General features: G+C 45.2%; 1 protein-coding gene across 6 annotated transcripts in view; it reads left to right on the top strand.

Annotated features, from left to right (window-relative positions):
• RFX1 (regulatory factor X1) overlaps positions 1-18,857 on the top strand; it is a 646,755-nt gene that overhangs the window by 181,335 nt on the left and 446,563 nt on the right. For 4 of the 6 annotated variants that reach the window (XM_086963646.1, XM_086963652.1, XM_086963643.1 and 1 more), the window contains 2 exons: positions 8,904-8,998; positions 10,787-11,078. In XM_086963646.1, coding sequence (XP_086819772.1) covers positions 8,904-8,998; positions 10,787-11,078 — 387 coding nt within the window. The remainder of the gene's footprint in view (positions 1-8,903; positions 8,999-10,786; positions 11,079-18,857) is intronic. The other 2 variants (XM_086963649.1, XM_086963645.1) reach the window with 1 other exon arrangement.

Here is an 18,857-nt window from a genome sequence, read left to right as displayed (position 1 = left end):
TGGTCAGGACAGCAGCCGAGGTCCTCGGACTGGAGTTGACCTTGGTGCAGGTCAGGACTCATCTCCTGACCGAAGTGCTTCAGCCTGGACCTTCTACCTCTGAACCACTTTTGCCCTTCAATGAGGCACTTACTGATGTCCTTCGAGGCACGTGGTCCAAGTCTAGCACTTGGGCTCCTGTGAATAGGACAATTGCATGCCACCATCATCCTGCTCCGGGCGACCCAAAGTTCCACAGCCAACACCCCACCCCTGAAAGCTTGGTGGTGCAGGCTTCTACCTCCCAGGGCACGTTCCCTTCTACCCCTACGGACAGGGAATCCGAGAGGCTGGAATCACTTGGGAAGTTGCTTTCTTCCTCTAGCCTGGCATTTTGGGTGGTAAATACTGCATGCTCATTGGGCCAATTCTCCCACTCCCTTTGAGAGAAAATCGCACAAGTGCTGCCACAAGTCCCGGATGAGGCCTGGGCTATGCTCTCTCAGGCGGCTAAGGACTGGAGAAATGCAGCAAAATTCACCATAAGGTGTGGCTTTGACAAGACTGATTCGCTGGGCAAAACGATTCATCAGTGGCCTTGCGGCACATCTGGATCCTAGGGCGATGTCTAGGCAAACTTGGGACAGGCATTTTGTTTGTTCGGTCCTCAACCCACCGCCAGGAGAATATGGCTTGGGTATCTAATTCAAAGGTAAGGAATCTGCAGCTAGAAGTCTCTACCACTTACCTTCGGTAACTCGTTATCTGGTAGAGACAATATCTAGCTGCAGCTTCCTTACAGGCCCACTCATACCTCCCTGCTTTGCGGACTTCTTATGTTAGGGTTTGGGTTACTCCCTTTTTCAGGGTCCTAGTTCGCACACATTTACGTCAGTTACTTCGTGGCTCTGTGCTTCTGGCGTGGAAAAAACTGAAAGTACTGACGTCTGTGCGCCTGATTGGTGCCTATATAGGTGAACGGGCGTCATAACTGACGCACACAACGTCACATGGAGCCACCCGACGGTGCACCCAAGGGGTTTTGCACGAGCAAAAGTTTCCAGATCCATCCTGACGCCTGGGAAATTCAAAGGTTAGGAATCTGCATCTGGATATTGTCTCTACCAGATAATGTGTTACCGAAGGTAAGTAACTTGTTAGTCAGATCCAATATAGAGTGGTTGCAAGCTCTGATTTCGAAGCTCCTCATCCAGCATTTTGCACAGGGTGTCAAGAACATCTTCCACAGGCAGTCGAGCACAGGTGGTATACCTAGTGAACAGCAGATTGGCAACTGGGAGACTTTTAAGACCCCAAAGTAAAATGTATATTTAATCTTGCTACTTAGTAACAAAATAATCTCTTAAAGGATTTTTTCGCTTCATATTAGATCCCAAAGGTAGAAATGGATTAAAAATTTAAATTTCTGGCTGCTAGTGCTCGACTACTGCTTGGGGTTTGGATAGCCACCAAAGATTTGCTGGGTGCATATTTCATTTACCAATCATCCCAAAGCACAGGATGTTTTTTCGCATCAAGAAATTTTTAATGTCCCATGAGCGGGAGCAGACTATCTGAAACTTCAAATGCAAGATTTGTAGAAAGCACCAGAGTCCTGGTTGAATTTGATCTCCAGATTGTGTTTGAGAAATTAACACCCATTTCAGTCCAAGTGAACCAACACATGAGTCTAGTGAAGGTCACAAAGACCACAAAAGTACATAAAACAATCTCTACATTATCAGAGATTTCCTCATTAATCAGTCCAGTCAAAAAGATTTCCTTTCTTCTGTGTACTTTGTTTTGTATTTATGTATTTTCACTCAAAAACCTAAAGTTTGGGTTCCATGGCATTGTGTACTTTCATAGTCCAAAATGCTCGACTCCACATGAAAACCTTGCAAATGTGACTGTGGTGTCAATGGTTCCAGAAAACGGGAGACTAGTTGGACAGATGGAGTCTGTCTCCAGTAGTACTTCAGTCATTCGCTTATGGGGCAAGAAGAACATGTTTAGAGCAGTCTCTGTCCAGATATTTCCTTTCCCCTAAAATCAATTGTGACAAGGATTTTTGAAGAGAAAGGCTGAGTTACTTACATAGAGCAAATTATATTATAGGGAAAATTATTGTCTTAAAATTAGTCCACCGTATGAATATCCTCGGGTTGAGAGCAGTTCTCCTTGCCCTGAAGTTGTTTTTGCCTTTTATAACATTGAGCTACATCTGAATCAAAGTGAACACTGGCACAATAATGTATTACCTGATAAATTAGGAGCAACAACATCCAGGAATCTCTCCATGAAGCCTCAAAGAATTTGCTTCTGGCTTGCAATCAAACCATAGCAATTCCCCTTCCAAGTTTTTAAAACACGAAGGCAAACCAGTTAAGAAGGTGTCTCAGACATTTTGGAACTAGTTTGTAGAATAGCTTGTGTTCGAGGCTGACTAATTAATTTGAAAAAGATTCTTCTCCAGGCCTGGACCCTATTGATGAAGTCTTGTGGACTGAAACGTGGTCTTTAACTTGTATGACTTTAACAATTCAACTGCCCTGTTCAGTATTTTTTGACAGTAGCCTCAAATATATATAGTTACCATAATCTAGGCAAGAACGTGTTTATGTTCCTACCACAGATGAATATATATCCGAAGGCATAAAAGGCAGATTTGTGCCAAGAGTCCCTGATCTGAAGGTACAAGAGGACATGGCATAATTAATTTGTGTATTCAAATTGAAACAAACTTCAAGTAAAACCTCAGATATTTCACATTTTCTGAAGTGTTAGTCTGCTGGCACATGGATGAAAAAGACCAAAGATTGTTTTCCAGTGCTGAAACTCAGTATCCCACCAGCAGCAAATCAGTTTTATCAGCATTACGCATCACAAAATTATCTTATGTCCACTGAATTTTGCTGTGGCATAATCAAAAAAGAGAACCATGTTGCATTCTCTGTTTCCAAGACCTAATACTGCTAAATGACCTTCTTGCATATTTTGGTCAACTGTTTCAAAACCTGGTTGTACATCCTGTTTTTTTTAACTCTCCTTAACAGATTGATTGATAAACAAAGTTTATTTAGACAATAGTCTATAAACCATACATCGAACAATGGATCCACATAGCAATAAGATTATTAAACCATAATTAATTTTAAACACTCTGTACAAATTTAAAACCATAAAAACAAAATCTTGGGGTACTCCGTATTTTTAAAATCTTAAACTCTTAAACTTTCCCATCCACCTTAATTGCCTCCAATACAGATTCTCTTGTTGCTTTCAAAAACTTCCCCAGCGCAATTGTAATATCCAAGAAAGACATTTATGTAAGGAGATCAACAGCATCCGCACGAGTATTCACCTTATACTTTAAAAATATTGGGCGTAAAAACACTTTTCGCACAGCTAAAATCCATGTACAGTCAAGCAATATATGTAAAATATCATTTCTTACTCCTAGGCCACATTTACAAATACCATCTGGTTGGATCATGGCCGCTTTTATTTTACTATCAATCTTCCATGGATTTAAGCCCACCCGAACCTTCATGATTTCGTATCTAAGCCATTTATTGGGCAGCAAATCCAAATATACGAACCAGACCTCCTTTTCCCATTCATTCCTTACCCAGTTAACTGTTTTTTTTAGCTTCAGGTACTCCAGATCTTATGATCTAGAACGAGCCCTAGGTCTCTAAGCATTTTCTTAGTAAAGACTAAATCCAGCGAAGGTTGTTCGAGGTTCAATTTTAAGTGCGCAGCTACTAACTGGAGGGTTTTCCTCACATCCCGTGCCCAGCGTAAGCTGCTTGCTTGTATTTCCTCTCTGCACCAAATTGAAACCTTCTGTTCCCCACCAGGCGCCTGATGGTTCCAGAATCTTAGCAAGGACATTTGTGAGTTTACATCCCATGCCGTCAGTCCTACCTCTAATCTGATTGCTTGAATCATGGAACTCGTTAGGTAAAGACAGTAACATTTTAAGTATCTTTCCTTCTTCCCGGTCCCACTCCCTTTTGCCACTCAGATAGAGTACTTCTGCACCATAAAGAACTTGGGGGGATCATAGCTTCAAATGCCTTTAATGTCAGTCTGTGTGACATGTCGCCATAATCTTTAGTAATTTTTTTCAATCCACAGACTGAGGAAAACGCCTTAGAAGTTTGTGTCACCACGTGGATATTCCACTTTAATGCGCTGTCAAACCAAAGGCCTAGATATTTATATTCGCCTACTACATCTAATATGTCCTGACCTAAAAACCAATTAAACTTTTTTACCATCTTTCCGAAACATAGGATCTTTGTTTTCTCCATATTCACATTTAAAAGCTTTTTATCACAGTACTTTTTAAAACCTTTAATTTCCTTTGGAGGCCCATTTCCGTTTGGTCCAAGATCACGAGATCATCAGCATATAAAAGGCATGACACTTTATTACTATTCACTGCAGGAAGATCTGCTACGAAAATTGAAAAAAGCAAGGGTGCTAAAACGCACCCTTGTCTCAGGCCATTCTTTACAGGAATTTTCTGGGTTAATGAGCCCGTTGAATCTCTAATTACCTGGGCCCAATTGTCACTATGTAATTCTTTTAAAATATTCAGTATGCCCTCCGGCATTGCATAATTTTCTAACACTTCCCAAAGGCTACTTCGGTCCACTTAGTCAAAAGCCTCCCGGAAATCGACGAAGCAGCAAAGTAATTTGCCATTTTGTTCTATCGATTTCCTGGCTAATGCCCACAGGGCAAAACAATGATCAATCGTGGAGTGGCCTTCTTTAAACCCACCCTGTTCTACTGGCACGATTGACCAAAGTTTCACCCACGCTTTTAGCTTACCAAGGATCATTTTAGCAAAAATCTTTTCTCCTATATCTAATAGGTTAATTAGCCTGTAGTTCTTGGGGGCATTTACATCCCCTTTCTTGTGTAGCGGTCTTATTATTGCACCGTTCCAGTTTAAAGGTAGTTCCCCTTGCTCTAAAATTAAAGCAAACATTTTTGAGAAGAATTCCGCCCACCAGGGCTGATTTGAATTTAGTATCAGGGCAGGCATGTCATCTGGGCCAGCGGCTCTTGTTAAATTTAATGTCCTAATTATCCTAAGGACATTTGTTACTGAGCAATCTTGTTTTAAATCCTCTACTAGGCCTCTCCAATCCCTTGATACCACATTATCAGTCCACCTCTCAGGGTCTCCTTAACAGGCTGCAGCAAAGACTTTTTGTGCTCCATGGCATGTCCAACAGCATATCTAAGACGTGCCGAGGAGTATTTTCCTCCAACAATATAAAAACCAATTTGCCAAGAACGTATTGACAGTTTTCACTATCACTGGGGAATAGAGTAATTGGCCTATAATTTGATAAGTATGGAGAATCTGATTTATGGTTTTGAAGTTTAAATATTTTTATTAATGAAAACTTTGCTTCAAAACACTGTGTTTGATGCACAAAGCGGAACCCTTGCAAACACATGACACCCAGGCTCCGGATTTCAGATTTACATTGAGGCGTCCTTAGGTAGTATTCCTATAGTTTGTTACAGCTTCTGGAAACGTTCTCTGGCCCGAGTACAAGGGGAAGTAAAAGGAACGGGGAAAGCAAATTGCATCTGAACCAACATATCAGAATACCAAGCTTACGCTGCCAGTCCCAAACTTACGAGAAAATATCAGGAGAATCAGTAGCTCCCCACAAGGTGATCAATCCCTGTGAAAAATGAACCAGTAGCTTAGGAATCCATCAGCCCTTATTGACAGACTTGTGTACCCTTTGTTTGGGTAAAGAACCTTTCCCTCACGCTAAACTCTTAGGTTTGCTGTGAACCAGACGGATGCCTAAGTCCATTTGCTATCAAATAGTTCTTGACTCTTTATGCCTTCTGAGGAGCATTGTTTGACTGCCATCTTGAGACCAACTTCTTAGCTGCCGCCACTTTGTGTTACTCCTCACTGACTTAACTCCCTCTTTTGATGCCATGTCATCCTGGTAAGCACACTCAGCCCCCAGCTTCATTGCCTACAAATGCACTTTGAGGGAATTTCAGGTCTTCCGGCTCTTCTCTAGGGAGCACACCAATGGTCCAGAGGTTGGAGGGAGAGTGCTTACCTTGTTTTTAAGTTATTGTTTATGTGTCAAAATGGGTCAAGGCAGTAAATGCACAGTTCTCAAAATGTGTTCTCTGATCTGACTTGGCAGTCTATCTGTTTCTGATTTCAAGGCCAAGGCACACTGGCCTAAGCAGCCCTCAGCCTTGTTGTTGCTCATTAGCTTTCCCTTTATGTCACCTATAAAGCCATCAAGTGAGCTAAAATAGACTCTATATTTGGGTTTGATGTTTGCAAGTTCGGCAACACTATTTTGAGCTCAACATTTGTCCAGCCAGATCAATGTCTGCTAACTCCTCTGACTCGCTTCCCTGACAAATCCTTGGAGGCTAGTAATTTCAGCAGAAAAAAATCCTTCTGGACTACTGTGGCGCCAAATCTTCAAGGGACATGATGAGGTGCAAATGAGGTGTTACCCACTGTGCCTAGCAAGACTAGAATGGTCATTAAGCTCCAATTTTTCCCAACTTGTGGGCAATGCTTCATCATGTGCGCAGAAAGACACTGGATAACCCATCAGGACAAATCCTCCGTTGTCAACTTGCCACTTAGCCAGACCCGGTTCTGCGATATCTTAGATCATACCTGGTTACACCATTTGAAGGGGTAAGATATGGTTCTCCACCCTGTTGGCAGCCCGGACCAGTGCTTCCCAACCTTGTCTCCATTCAGAGCTAGGTGTGGCTCAATGAAAGTGGGCTGTGGAGAGAAAACAAGAAATGCAGAAATTTTGAATCTCTTCCAGTACAACCCCACCGCACACATTAACATTTTTAGGGAGTGGCTTGATTGGGAACAATTCCTGATTTAAAGCAAGGATTGACTGTTTTAGTAATAATTTGTATTATCTCAACATTTTGTTTTGTTCGATGAAAATGGAGCAGGGTTTCTTCTGGAAATCCTATTTGTTTTGATGCACAATGAACATACATTTTTCTTAAAAAATATAAGCCACCAAATAATTTGTTTCTGTGATAAACACTTTTCAGCAAAGCACAATCTTAACCTGTCACAAGGATCTTGTGAGGCTTGTAGTTCAAGATTGAGTCTAATTAAGTGAGCAAAATCTCTGCCTAATGAAAATAGTTCAAGAGGAGAATAAGAAAGTGTAAAACATAAACACTTTGTGGTAGCGCTCACACAAAGGTGTTTTGTCTTCAGTAAGGCTCCTTAGCATTGTGGTTGAAGTATTCCTTCTTTATTTCAGTTACATACTGATACATTTTCAATGTGGTAAATTCCTTTTTATTAAAAGAGTACAGTTAATTTTTCACTAATGCACTCTCCCGAAATCATGACTTTGCTTTCATTAAAGCTCTTCAGAGGAACTTAGATGGTACTGGTTTCAATTCTTCAGAAAGGTTCAACTGGTACAATACCCAGGTACCTGGTACAGCAAGGAAGCAAAGCCTTGTCACATTCCCCTCATCCACTAAAGCAGAACTGGAGGTTGCTCATTCTCCTACGTCACACCCAAGACATGGAACTGCCTCCTCAGCACGTCCGAGCCTCCTCCTCACTTCTTGAGTTCCATAAGAAGCTGAAGATCTGGCTCTTGTTATAAGCACCTTGGGACCACAAACCTACACACCTGCCTGAGCGCTTGGATACCCTCTCGGTGATTATTGCACTATACAAATCAACATAACAAGACATAACATAACATCCTTTCAAAAGACCATTGTGCACTCAAGAGAAAGAGACTCAGCATTTGGTGTTCTGAGAAGCAAATTCATCCAAGAACTAATTTTCAAATTAATCAGAATACACTATTTCCTCAGCATCATTCTTCCCGCATCTGGACAGGGCATATAAAAACAAATGAACATATACGCCGTTCAGGCGCTGTAATATTCCTTATTTTGGGAAGGTTTACATTTGGCCTTTCAGTCACATATGTTTTAAAGCTCATAACATTAATTCTGATTGGTTCTATTATAAAAGACAGAACTTGCTTATCTTACAATGACTTATTTTTAATATGAGAAGTTGCAATGCCTATAATTTTATCTATTGGAATGTGTTGGCTTAGATATTTTTAAAAATCAAAGAAAATGCCCACAATATGAAACTAATATTACAAGTAGCATTGCTTTTTGTTACCGGTTATTCAAGTATCCCACACTTGTTGATATATATATTTTTTGGGGTAGTAGAATCATCTTGTATCTTCATTTTGTTGTCTAGTTGACTATCACTTACTGTCTGCACTTACCCTTTTAAAAAATAAATTACTACTCTTTAACAACTGTGATTCGTTTAAAAGATTTTAATATATGAGACATGTTTGTTAATGTTGTTTGTGTCTTTATTATGTAAATAAACTAGACCATTTATTTTGCTGAATTCAGCAGGTTGTGTGGCATGATGAGATGGCTGTGAAGTCTTTGTTTACGTTGTATGCTGTGCACGCTGAATTGCATAATTTCAGAATCTGCGACAATAAGTGTACACATAAGCTAGGGGAGCTTGTAATATTGACATGCACTGCAGAGCCACAGGGCATTATGAGCATTCTTTAATTAGAGTGTGTATGATTAAAGCTTTTATAATATGAGCATTTGATGTGAGTGGGCTATGTGCATAGGAGTTAAGCTTAATATGAGCATGTGCCGGATGGCACTAGGGCGCAAAGCACAGCTCTGTGAGTGTGCTCAGTCTTGTTCTATTGTAACGAGAAGGGTTGCATTGGGGGTTCTACAATGGTAGGGGAGTGGCATAAAGCAGACTCTGAAGAATTATGTCTTCAGTGTAGAGGCGCAATCTCTTATTTTACAGCACTGACTTGCAGGCATCACTGTCCTTGCAGGTTCAGCAGCTCCAGCAGGTGCCTGTGCAACATGTGTACCAGAACCAGGTGCAGTATGTGGAAGGAGGAGATGCCAGTTACACTGCAAGTACAATGTGAGTATTGGGCAGCCAAGTCAATGGTACTCCATGTATGTCTCACACATAGAGGTATGGCCCCATGATAGTCACTGTGACTGTAAGACACTTGTTATTGCTCTAGTGTAAAGGCGTGACTGTGTGTAGGACCGCCCTTGAACTGACTGGGAATTCATCAGCGTTGACTTTCTCAGCTGAGTCAGTAATGTTCGTTGAGTCTGACCCCTACACGATCCTGCAGAGAACTTCACACTTCGTGCTGACCCATAGCGACAGCTACCTCATTCAATTCCCTGGCGGTTGTTAATCCAGTTTACTTCTTGACTGCTTCCATTCGAATAGTGTCCCAAGTGAAAACGGACTACCAGACCCGTGTAGCCCTGTTAAACTAGACATCAAGACCCTAAACACCCTAAATTCACCATTTTCAATTGGATCAGACTTTTCTTTTGTTTGGGGGTTGAGATATTGCGCAAAAAAGGATTTCTGGTCTAATTTAAGCTGCTAACTCAGTCGTCCAATCTCAAACCCACTGAGGTGTCAAGGGACAGTGAAACAAAAGGCCACGTGGCACGTGTGACATACACAATTGATACATTGCTTTCCTTTGTCCGGCACTTCTTTCCCATTGAGTGGAACTAGTTGCAGATACTGTAGTAAAACCCAAGTCTCGAATATTACAAAAAGTAACTGGACCCTTCTGATTTGAATAAAATGTATTTAGAAATATTTTTTATTTATTAGACTGTATATTTAGAAAGAAATAGCACAGCAACCTAATGAATATGTTTGAGGTTGAACGTCTGCCACAGATGGTCTTTATCTTCGTTTTAACTGCCCTTTTACTCTGCTGTCCTTTTTACTTCGCTGTACTAATAGTCAGTGTTTTCTATCAAATTGTTAGGCAGAATTTCTCTGTGCAGTGATATACCTTACTTAGTTTCTGACCCCCCCTACAACCTTCTAAAGTCTTTACTGTTCCAAATATAGGCCTCACATCCTTTACTCTCCGATAGAGCACTAGGACTGGAGTAGAGGCAGTAACATTTCTTGTCTGATCAGACAGCTTGCACCTCAGCCATCCTTGGCTTTCCATATGGTAATCTGCCTCTGGCTAAAATAGTGATTGCCTTTGAAACACTTCTGTGCTGCCATTCTGCGTTTGCTTTATTGTGCATTGCATGGGTTCTGGATAGTGCAAGCATGAAGCATCAAGCTGTCTGTATAATACAAACGCATCATAAACAACATGAACTATAAACATGCTCCAAATGTACATTTCGGTTGTCTAGCTATAATGGCTGTTCTGTGTTTTCGGCTGCGTGTTACACTGCTGAAGGGTTCCCTCCATGACCTTGTGGCCCTGTAGCTACAGGAAAATAAATGTTCTCATTGTCATCGGATGACTTCTACAAGTTAGACTTTTAACTAATACATGCTCCAGTTTGTGTTTCAAAACATACTACATGTTAATAATGCTGGTATTTTCCTGCATGTGTGTACTTATTTAGATATATCTGAGTCTTCTATCCCTTGCCGCCTTCTTCAGTGAGTCTTACACAGTATATGAATCCATGCAGTACACCAGTGCTGGAGAAATAAAGGAAAAAATAAGCATGCTCAGAGTGTGAAGGAAGCTGTGTCTCTGACAGTGCATATTCGGTTTATGAGTAAAAATGTGGTGTTGCTTTTTAGGTGGGGGTTTGGAGTGAATCAGGTGGGGAAGCGTCGCAGTTGTTGTTCCTGGAGAAAGGATCAGTTTGTATTACTTCCAACTTTCAGACATTTCCTGATCTTTCTTTACAGCAGATCAGGCGCCTACCCCTACACTGAGACTCAGCTTTACAGCCAGAACCCGCCAGCCACCTACTATGAGTCACAGGATGCTCCTGCACAGGACAGCACCCCAGCCACCTCGCAGGCAGTGGCGAGCAGTGGATCAGTTCCCATGTACGTCAGTGGAGGGCAGATTGTGTCTAACCAGAGTGGAGGCAGTGGAGGCGGAGCAGCAGCGGGCACTTATGTAATTCCAGGAGGATACCTACTGGGGAGCTCCAGCCAGACCTACTCACATACCACACGTGCCTCCCCGGCCACTGTAAGTCTCTAGAGTTATTCCTCATGTCACATGCCATGCAGGCCTAAAAAAATCATACAAATGTTACCAGACCTGTGTGTCTAGTGTCTTAAATAATCTACTCGACTTAATTGTAATGCTCTTGACCCATAAACTGGTCTCAAATTATGTGATCGTTGGCCAATATTTTAATTAACTGAGCCGCCATTTTCTTCATTATCACATATGAGAGCACTTTCAAATATGCGAGTTCAGCGTGTCTGCTGTACAAAAAAACTATTATGTTTGATTTAAAAGACTATACTTTTGCTCCATATATAATACAAATCTAGCCACATATAAGATACACGTGACCCCTGATGTGCATCTTAGTTCATTAACTGCTTTGTCTTCAGGGCGGGGCAGGAATGTTTCTCAAATCACTTTTAATAAATACAAAACTAAAGTTGCAATCAGCACATTTTCCATTGAAATAGCCACATTTCCCACTGACCTGTGGCTTTACTGATAAAATTATACAGTGCTCAAGCAATAATATTTGGAAATAGAGTTTCTGAAAATATTTGTCATTTGCACATCACCAAGTAAAGTGTTCTGAATTGTTTTGCTCCTATTTAAATAATCTATGTTTGCATCAAACTTCTGAATTACAAAAAAATGTGCTTTTGAAATTCTTGATATAGTTTGACATATTTGTACTTTTCATTTACAAGCTAATTAAATGTGGTGTGTTAGAAAACAAAATGACATCATTCTACCTTTTGTTTCACCATGATTGACAAATGGCTCACTTGACACAATTCTCTAACTGTAGTAAGAGAAAGAAAAGTAAACACCATTTTCCAGGATAAGATAAGCAGCAATTAGTGAAAAGACAAACTGACAATTGACCTCTGTCCTTGAACAGACAGCAAACGTTTCAAGATAAAAACACGATTTAAAGGCATCTTTATGGCTCATTCACTTTCTGAATGAACAGAAAACCTGTTCCTTTCCGGCTTAAGTTCACCTCCAGAACAGACCGGTAGGTCTTAAAAATACCTCTACATGATAAAACCTGTCTCGCCATAGCTAGTGTGCGATTAGATTTTTCTAGCTCTGCATGCGCCATGCTTGCATCATATACAGCTTTACCATTGTAAACCTGTTAACCAGTCCACAAGACAAAGGAAGGATGGCTGGGTGATAGTTGCGCTAGGCTGTGGTGATAACAAAAGTAGTTTGTACAATATAATAAGCTCCAAGGATACAGTTTAGGCCATCCATCTATAACCAGAAGGCATGATCAAATCAATACCATATAAACATAAACACAATATAAGATGCATATTGTGGTTATTGTTAACCAGTCCTCTGCACCCTAAAAACATAAACTTCACTTCAGTGCTATGCAATCATTTCTGCTATGACTGTGAGTTCTTTTCTATGTTCTTTCAGAATATTGGGATCTTCATTGGCGAGTAGATGTTATGTTTAATGCACTCACTCAGCAAACCTTTTTTTAGTCAGAGAAAACAACTTCTCAAAAGGTTAGTTTATTTTCTCTGAACAAAAAATAAAATTCTTTGGTGGGGGCCAGTCAGTCAGTCAGTCAATAATCTTTATTCGGATATTCCATTATCCATAAAAGTTCACACATAATTACGTGGGGACCTTTTAACATTTTTCCTACCCGTGTCAGACAGTCACTGTGGGTGGAATGACTGGCTTTGTGACCCAGTAGTTCAGCAAGCTCCACTGATAGTAACCATTGATTTTCCTGACTTTATAGTAGGGGAATTTGGCAGGCTGGGGGAACCACCAGGTTATGGCCTTTCGCCTGCTCCGCCAAACCAAGAATTCAATAAGTATCTTCACCTAAGTATGAGGCTCCATACACTTTCCAAAATCTTTTATTTTTATAAAGAGGCTGTTTTTCTTGTTCGAGATAAATAGATATGAAAAAGGATGTTTGTGGGGGCGTGGCCAGCAACATGGCCGAGTGAGATGTGTTCCAGCTCTGCTCCGGCAAGCTGACTTAATCCAACACATATATTGGCGGCCTGAGGTCCCTAAAACCGGCATAAACACACCCCGGGGGTCCTACACCCACTTCGACGGCGCCAGGCGGCGAGAGAGAGACATGTACCGCCGGTAATCAGCTGCAGCAGAGGCCGGTATGTTGACCCCGGAGCGGCCTTCAAGATGGCGGCGCCGCAGAAATGTGATGAGTGGTGAGGCGGCCGGGGACCGTGAAGGAGATCCCACAGCTGTGTGTGCCTGGCGCTGCACTGCCGCACCACAGGAGTAGCCCCCCAAAAGCTGCGGAGTGCATCGGGAGCTCTGCCTCTGCTCCGGACGTCCGACCCGACACCAAGTGGAGGTGCAACCGCCGGCCAGGCTGAGGGCGCCGGGCCGAGCGGCAGAGGCAGGCAGAGACGGCCGAAGTGCCCGACGTGAGAGGCGGGGAGGCGCTAAGTAGGGGGGCACTGCGGAGCAACTGCCACGGTCCGCGGCTGCATACTGGAAAACAAGGCTACCGGCGGTAGTGAAGGCTGGGAGGCAGACTGCAACCCGATCCCTGAGGCTGCAACAACAGGAGGGGTCGCGCTCATGAGGCCCTGAAACCGCCTCAGGCGGCCGGCCTAGAGGTGCAAGGAGGAGTGGCTGGTGAGGGCTGAGGCCCAGAGGAGGCGGTCAGCGAGAGGAGCAACCATCGAGGAGTCGGGCAGGCGGCCCCATGCTCAAGGAGGAAACAGTGAGGACCTCGACGTGAGCCACAAAGCCCCTGGAAGAAGGGGGACAGTAACGACCCACACGGCGGCTGGAGGTAGGAGCAGCCCCTGGGGCCAGAGTGGTGTGAAGGAATGCTCGGACTGTGAGGGCTCCCTGCCTTGAGCCGTCCCATGGCTACGACGAGCAGTCCCCAACGAAGACGATAGGCGAGCCACACCGGGAGACGTGAAGACCTGGTCTCCAGCGCTTCACTGCATGACCCCCCCCCCCCCCCCCCCCTCTCCCGAGCTACACAAGCTGTGAGTGATCTGCTTGGGCGAGGCTGCCTTGCTGTGGTAGTGCTGGCCCCTTTAGATCCGACCAATTGGGGCTGCGGAGACACCTGTTTGCCCCTTACCTGGTTGCCCCCTCTGCCCCCCCCCGCCTCTCTCCCCCACGGCGATTGTGTGCGGGAGGCCCGAATAAGCACACAGGAAGATCTTCCAACCGAGAGGCATGGGAGTGGTTGGTTGAAGAGCGGGCTTGGACTGCACTGAAATACAGAGGTCCCTAGGGGTGCGTGCGGCGCGACGAGGCAGCATGGGCAAGCCAAGGGATAAGGACCCCAAGCCTCCTAATCGGGGAACATTAGATCGCTACACTAAGAGGAGGACTCTATGGCCACCCGCTCAGATACGGCCCTGCTGATGAACGCAATACAGGCCTCCTGCAAAGTCCTAGAGAACAAGATTGGAGCAGTGGGGTCCGAAGTTACTCTCCTGCGACAGGACCTCCGTAATCTGGTGGCAAGAGTGACAGAATCTGAAATGAGATTGGGTGACGCGGAGGACACACTACAGGACCTGAGAAAAGGGATGACGGAGTTCCAATCATCTCATAAGCAACTACAGTGGAAGGTGTACGATGCCGAAAACAGGGTAAGACGCAACAACCTCCGCTTTGTGGGATTTAGAGAAGGAATCGAGGGTGCCAATATGGCCTCATTCCTACACTCCTGGCTGCTGCGCACCTTTCCCAAGGAGAAATGTTCAACGTGTTTTATCATCGAAAGGGCTCACTGTGCGCTATAGGCTAAACCACAGGTGGGAGCTAGACCCAGGCCGGTCATAGCCCGTTTCCTAAATTATTTGGACCGAGACATGATATTATGGGAAACGAGAAAACTTGGGGAACTCCGTCTCGATAATGCTCATATAATTTTCCCGGACTACAGTCAGGAAGTACAGAGACAGAGACGCTCCTATGACTCGATAAAATCCAAACTGAGAGATCTCCAAATCCAATACATGCTACTGTTTCCAGCAAAATTAAAAGTGACCTATAAGGGCAAGTCACACAACGGAGGGGGCGTGGCAATGACTGGAAAAGCCCCCAGCGTTGATGCGAAGGGAGTCTGGAGCTCCGAAGGTGGGTACGACGGAGAGGCCCGCCGCGGGCCCTGAAGGGTGCGAAACCACATAGCTCTCATCAGGGACAGGGTGCCTGCTCCCTGGCTGCAACTCCATACTACACGGCTGGACATACAAGGTGAAGACTCCCTGGACCCCACTGACCCTCGGGATCTGGCTTTCAGTGTCTGGCGAGTAAAACCCGCTCCGAGGGGGAAGAAGATCAACAGGGCACCTTGTCTCAAGGGGAGGAAGCTGATGAACAGTCTCTGCACCCTTTGGCAATGGAAATAAATGAACTGGAAAGGGGACAGTCGCTGGACAATGTGGCATCTCAGGGGGAGCCCCTGGACTCTAATTCATGATGCTAGGACCGATTTGGCTGACCAAGTGGTGATATAACATGCCCGGAGCACACAAGTTGGACATCCCACCCCCCCCCCCCCCCCCCTTGTTTGCTTGTTCTGTTTCTGAATTCTCACTATTTGATTGTACTTGCCTTTTTCTTTTCTTTCTAGTCTTTTACTTCCTTTTCTGAGTGTTTTAACTCCTAAGTTCACGTCTTTTCAGGGCTCGACCCTGATGGTTCCGGGGTATCCACAGGAGTTGGAACTTGTGGACTGAGTTTGATGAAAGAGGGCGACAGACCTCCACCTGCCCTAGAGTCTACCTCCATGTCATGTTGCCAGGAGGGGGTCAAGGGGGGGGGGTGGTGTGATGTGAGAGGGAGGGAGCTACAATGGGTTCTGGGTTACGAGAAAGTTGTATTGTGTTCTGTTTTTTGTTTGGTTGGCATATGGCATACAGCTCCACGCTGCCAGGGACACACGCCGTCACACCCACCCATGGCCTACACCTACTTGCTATTGCGATATGACTACTGTAGATACACAAGATGCCCCTGGGGGTAGATGGGAGACGGGACCCTGACGGATACTCACTTGGAACGTCGATGATCTGGGGGACAAGATAAAACGAGAGCTGGTGACGGCACAGATCAAACGGTTGCACCCAGACATAGTCTGCCTCCAGGAGATTCACCTTAGGGGCACGAAGTGTGTATTCCTAGCAAGAGGAGCCTACAAAGTCTTAGCACATGCAGGATGTACATCTGGGTCACGGGGTGGCTATCCTGATAAAAAAAATCCCCACCTTTTACTGTGACTCGAACATGGATAGACCTGCAGGGCACCTATGTGGGGGTGACAGGAACATGGGGGAGACAACTGATTACTCTAGTCTCGGTCTATGCCCCCCGAAACTACAAGCCAGGACACTGACCGGGCTGGCAGAACTATTGTTGGACACGCCAGACACGCTACATATCATAGCCGGCGACTTTAATGACGTTATGTCCACCCCCCTGGACCGGTCTGGGGCGTGACTTGACGGCTCGCACACAACGCCTCTAGCCCGGATCATAGGAACGCTGGGGTTGACAGATGTCTGGAGGTTGTTGCACTTCGACACGAGAAGTTATTCCTACTATTCGGGGGTACACAACGTACATTCCCGCCTAGACTATGTCTTCCTTCCCACGCCCAAGAGACTGTTGTTGCTCTTCGACACAAGAATGTATTCCTACTATTCAGGGGCACACAACGTACATTTCCGCCTAGACTATGTCTTCCTTCCGATGCCCTAGGGCCTGGCGTCGAGGCTGAGTATCTGGCACGTGGTATTTCGGACCACTCGCCCCAGATGGTCCGACTTGGAGGGAGGCCGCGGACGGAGGACTGGAGACTGACACCATGGGACCTCCAAAATCACACGATACTGCAGGGCCTCCGGGCAGACACAAAGGTTTACTTTGCCGAAAATATAGGCTCCGTGCAGTCAGGGGTAACTTTATGGGAGGCCTACAAAGCAGTGCTTCGGGATAGGGCACAGAGTAGGATATCCTGGGAAAAACGGAAAGCTCAAGAGGAGGTGTGCACACTGGAAACCAAAGTTTTAGGCCTTGAACGACAGCACTTGACAGACAGAGATCCGCAGATGCTTCGGCGCCTGCTAAACGCCCAGCAACAGTACAGGGACCTGGCCACTAACGAAGCAAAGACGCAGGCACTTGCAACTCTGCACAGGTTGTACGATGTCGGGGACAAATCTGGGAAGCTCCTGGCCTGGCTGAGTCGCAGGGAAAGAAACACACGGTGGGTAGAGGGCGTGACTGATTGGCAGGGACAATTGCATAGGGGAAACCCAAGACGGTGAGCTCCCGCCGGACCTGAGAATGGCCACGATTGTGCCGATATGTAAACAGGGCAGGCCGCCTGACGCCTGCGAGTCATATAGACCGATCTCTCTCCTCAATGTGGAGGCCAAGTTGCTGGCCACGTTTCTGGCCCTCCGATTACGTCAGGTGATTTCCGGATTGGTGCACCAGGACCGGACGGGCTTCCTACCGGATAGGGTGACAAGGCAAAAGCTCCTGCGGACCCATAACTGGCTCATGGAGGTGAAGCGGAGGCAAGAACCACATATGTTCCTCTCCCTAGATGCTGAGAAAGCGTTTGTTGCGGTCCATTTGCCCTTTTTGGAGGCAACACTGATTAAGTTTAGGGTTGGCCCCAATTTTCGGAGATGGGTAGGTCTACTATATATGGATCCTAGGCCCCGGGTTAAAATAAATGATGTCATGTCTAAGGATTTCCCGGTAGGGAGGGGGACCCGCCAGGGATGTCCCCTGTCCCCGCTAGTGTTCGCCCTCACGGTCGAAATAGTGGCATGTGATATCCGTCAAGCGGAGGGGGTACATGGCTTCCGCATCACACAGGCGAACCTACAGGAGGAGAAGATTTCGTAATATGCAGACGATATCCTCCTATACGTGACACAGCCGGCGACTACGATACTGGCATTGTTTGAACTTTTAGACAAGTATGGCTCCTTCTCAGGCTACAAAATAAACTGGCACAAATCGATTTTATACAGCCCGCGCCTGGAAGAAGAATTGCCCCCACTACCGGGAGCCTTGCAGGTCACCCAGTCTGGATTTAAATACCTGGGGTTTACCTGATACCCGACAAACAAGTTTCCTATCAAAAAATTATACTGAGGGTAATTCAGAACTTTGCAGAAGACGCCCTCCGGTGGAAGTCCCTACCTCTGACGATCCTAGGCCGAGCGGCAATGTTCAAAATGATTACATTGCCACGATTTCTGTATGCTCTACAGAATGAATACTTTCCCCAACCCCGACAGACATTCCAGACAATTAATGCCGAACTGCGCGCCCTTCTATGGCTTGGGAAGCAACCTAGAATAACCCTAGCTACGCTCCTCCGAAATCAATATAATGGGGGGATCTCCCTGCCGGATATAGAGGCCTATTACTGGGCAGAGCATCTTGCACCGATAAATGAATAGCTACATGCACCGGCGGATCACCCGACCTATAGATTGGAGAGGGCCACCATGATGCACCGCACTAGTCTGCACTATTTGTATGGGGGAACTGGGAGGCGACGGCTACTATCAGCCACACAGATTACCTTAGATGTATGGGACAGGGCAACAAATATGATGGGGTGGACGCATAAACCGACACCGATTTGGACCTGTACGTGGCTGAGAGAATTGCACAAGCTGGGTGGGACGCTATAGGGATTTCAACGCTTGGAGACCTAGTGGCAAGAAGAGAGTTTAAGACATATGAGTTCCTGAGAGCGGAATACGGGCTGACCCCAGCGCAGTT

The sequence above is a fragment of the Lissotriton vulgaris genome, chromosome 1_1, assembly GCF_964263255.1.
Source record: "Lissotriton vulgaris chromosome 1_1, aLisVul1.2, whole genome shotgun sequence".
Taxonomy (NCBI): Eukaryota; Metazoa; Chordata; class Amphibia; order Caudata; family Salamandridae; genus Lissotriton; species Lissotriton vulgaris.
The sequence above is the reverse complement of the archived record's forward strand: the minus strand, read 5'-3'. Positions and strand labels throughout refer to the sequence as shown.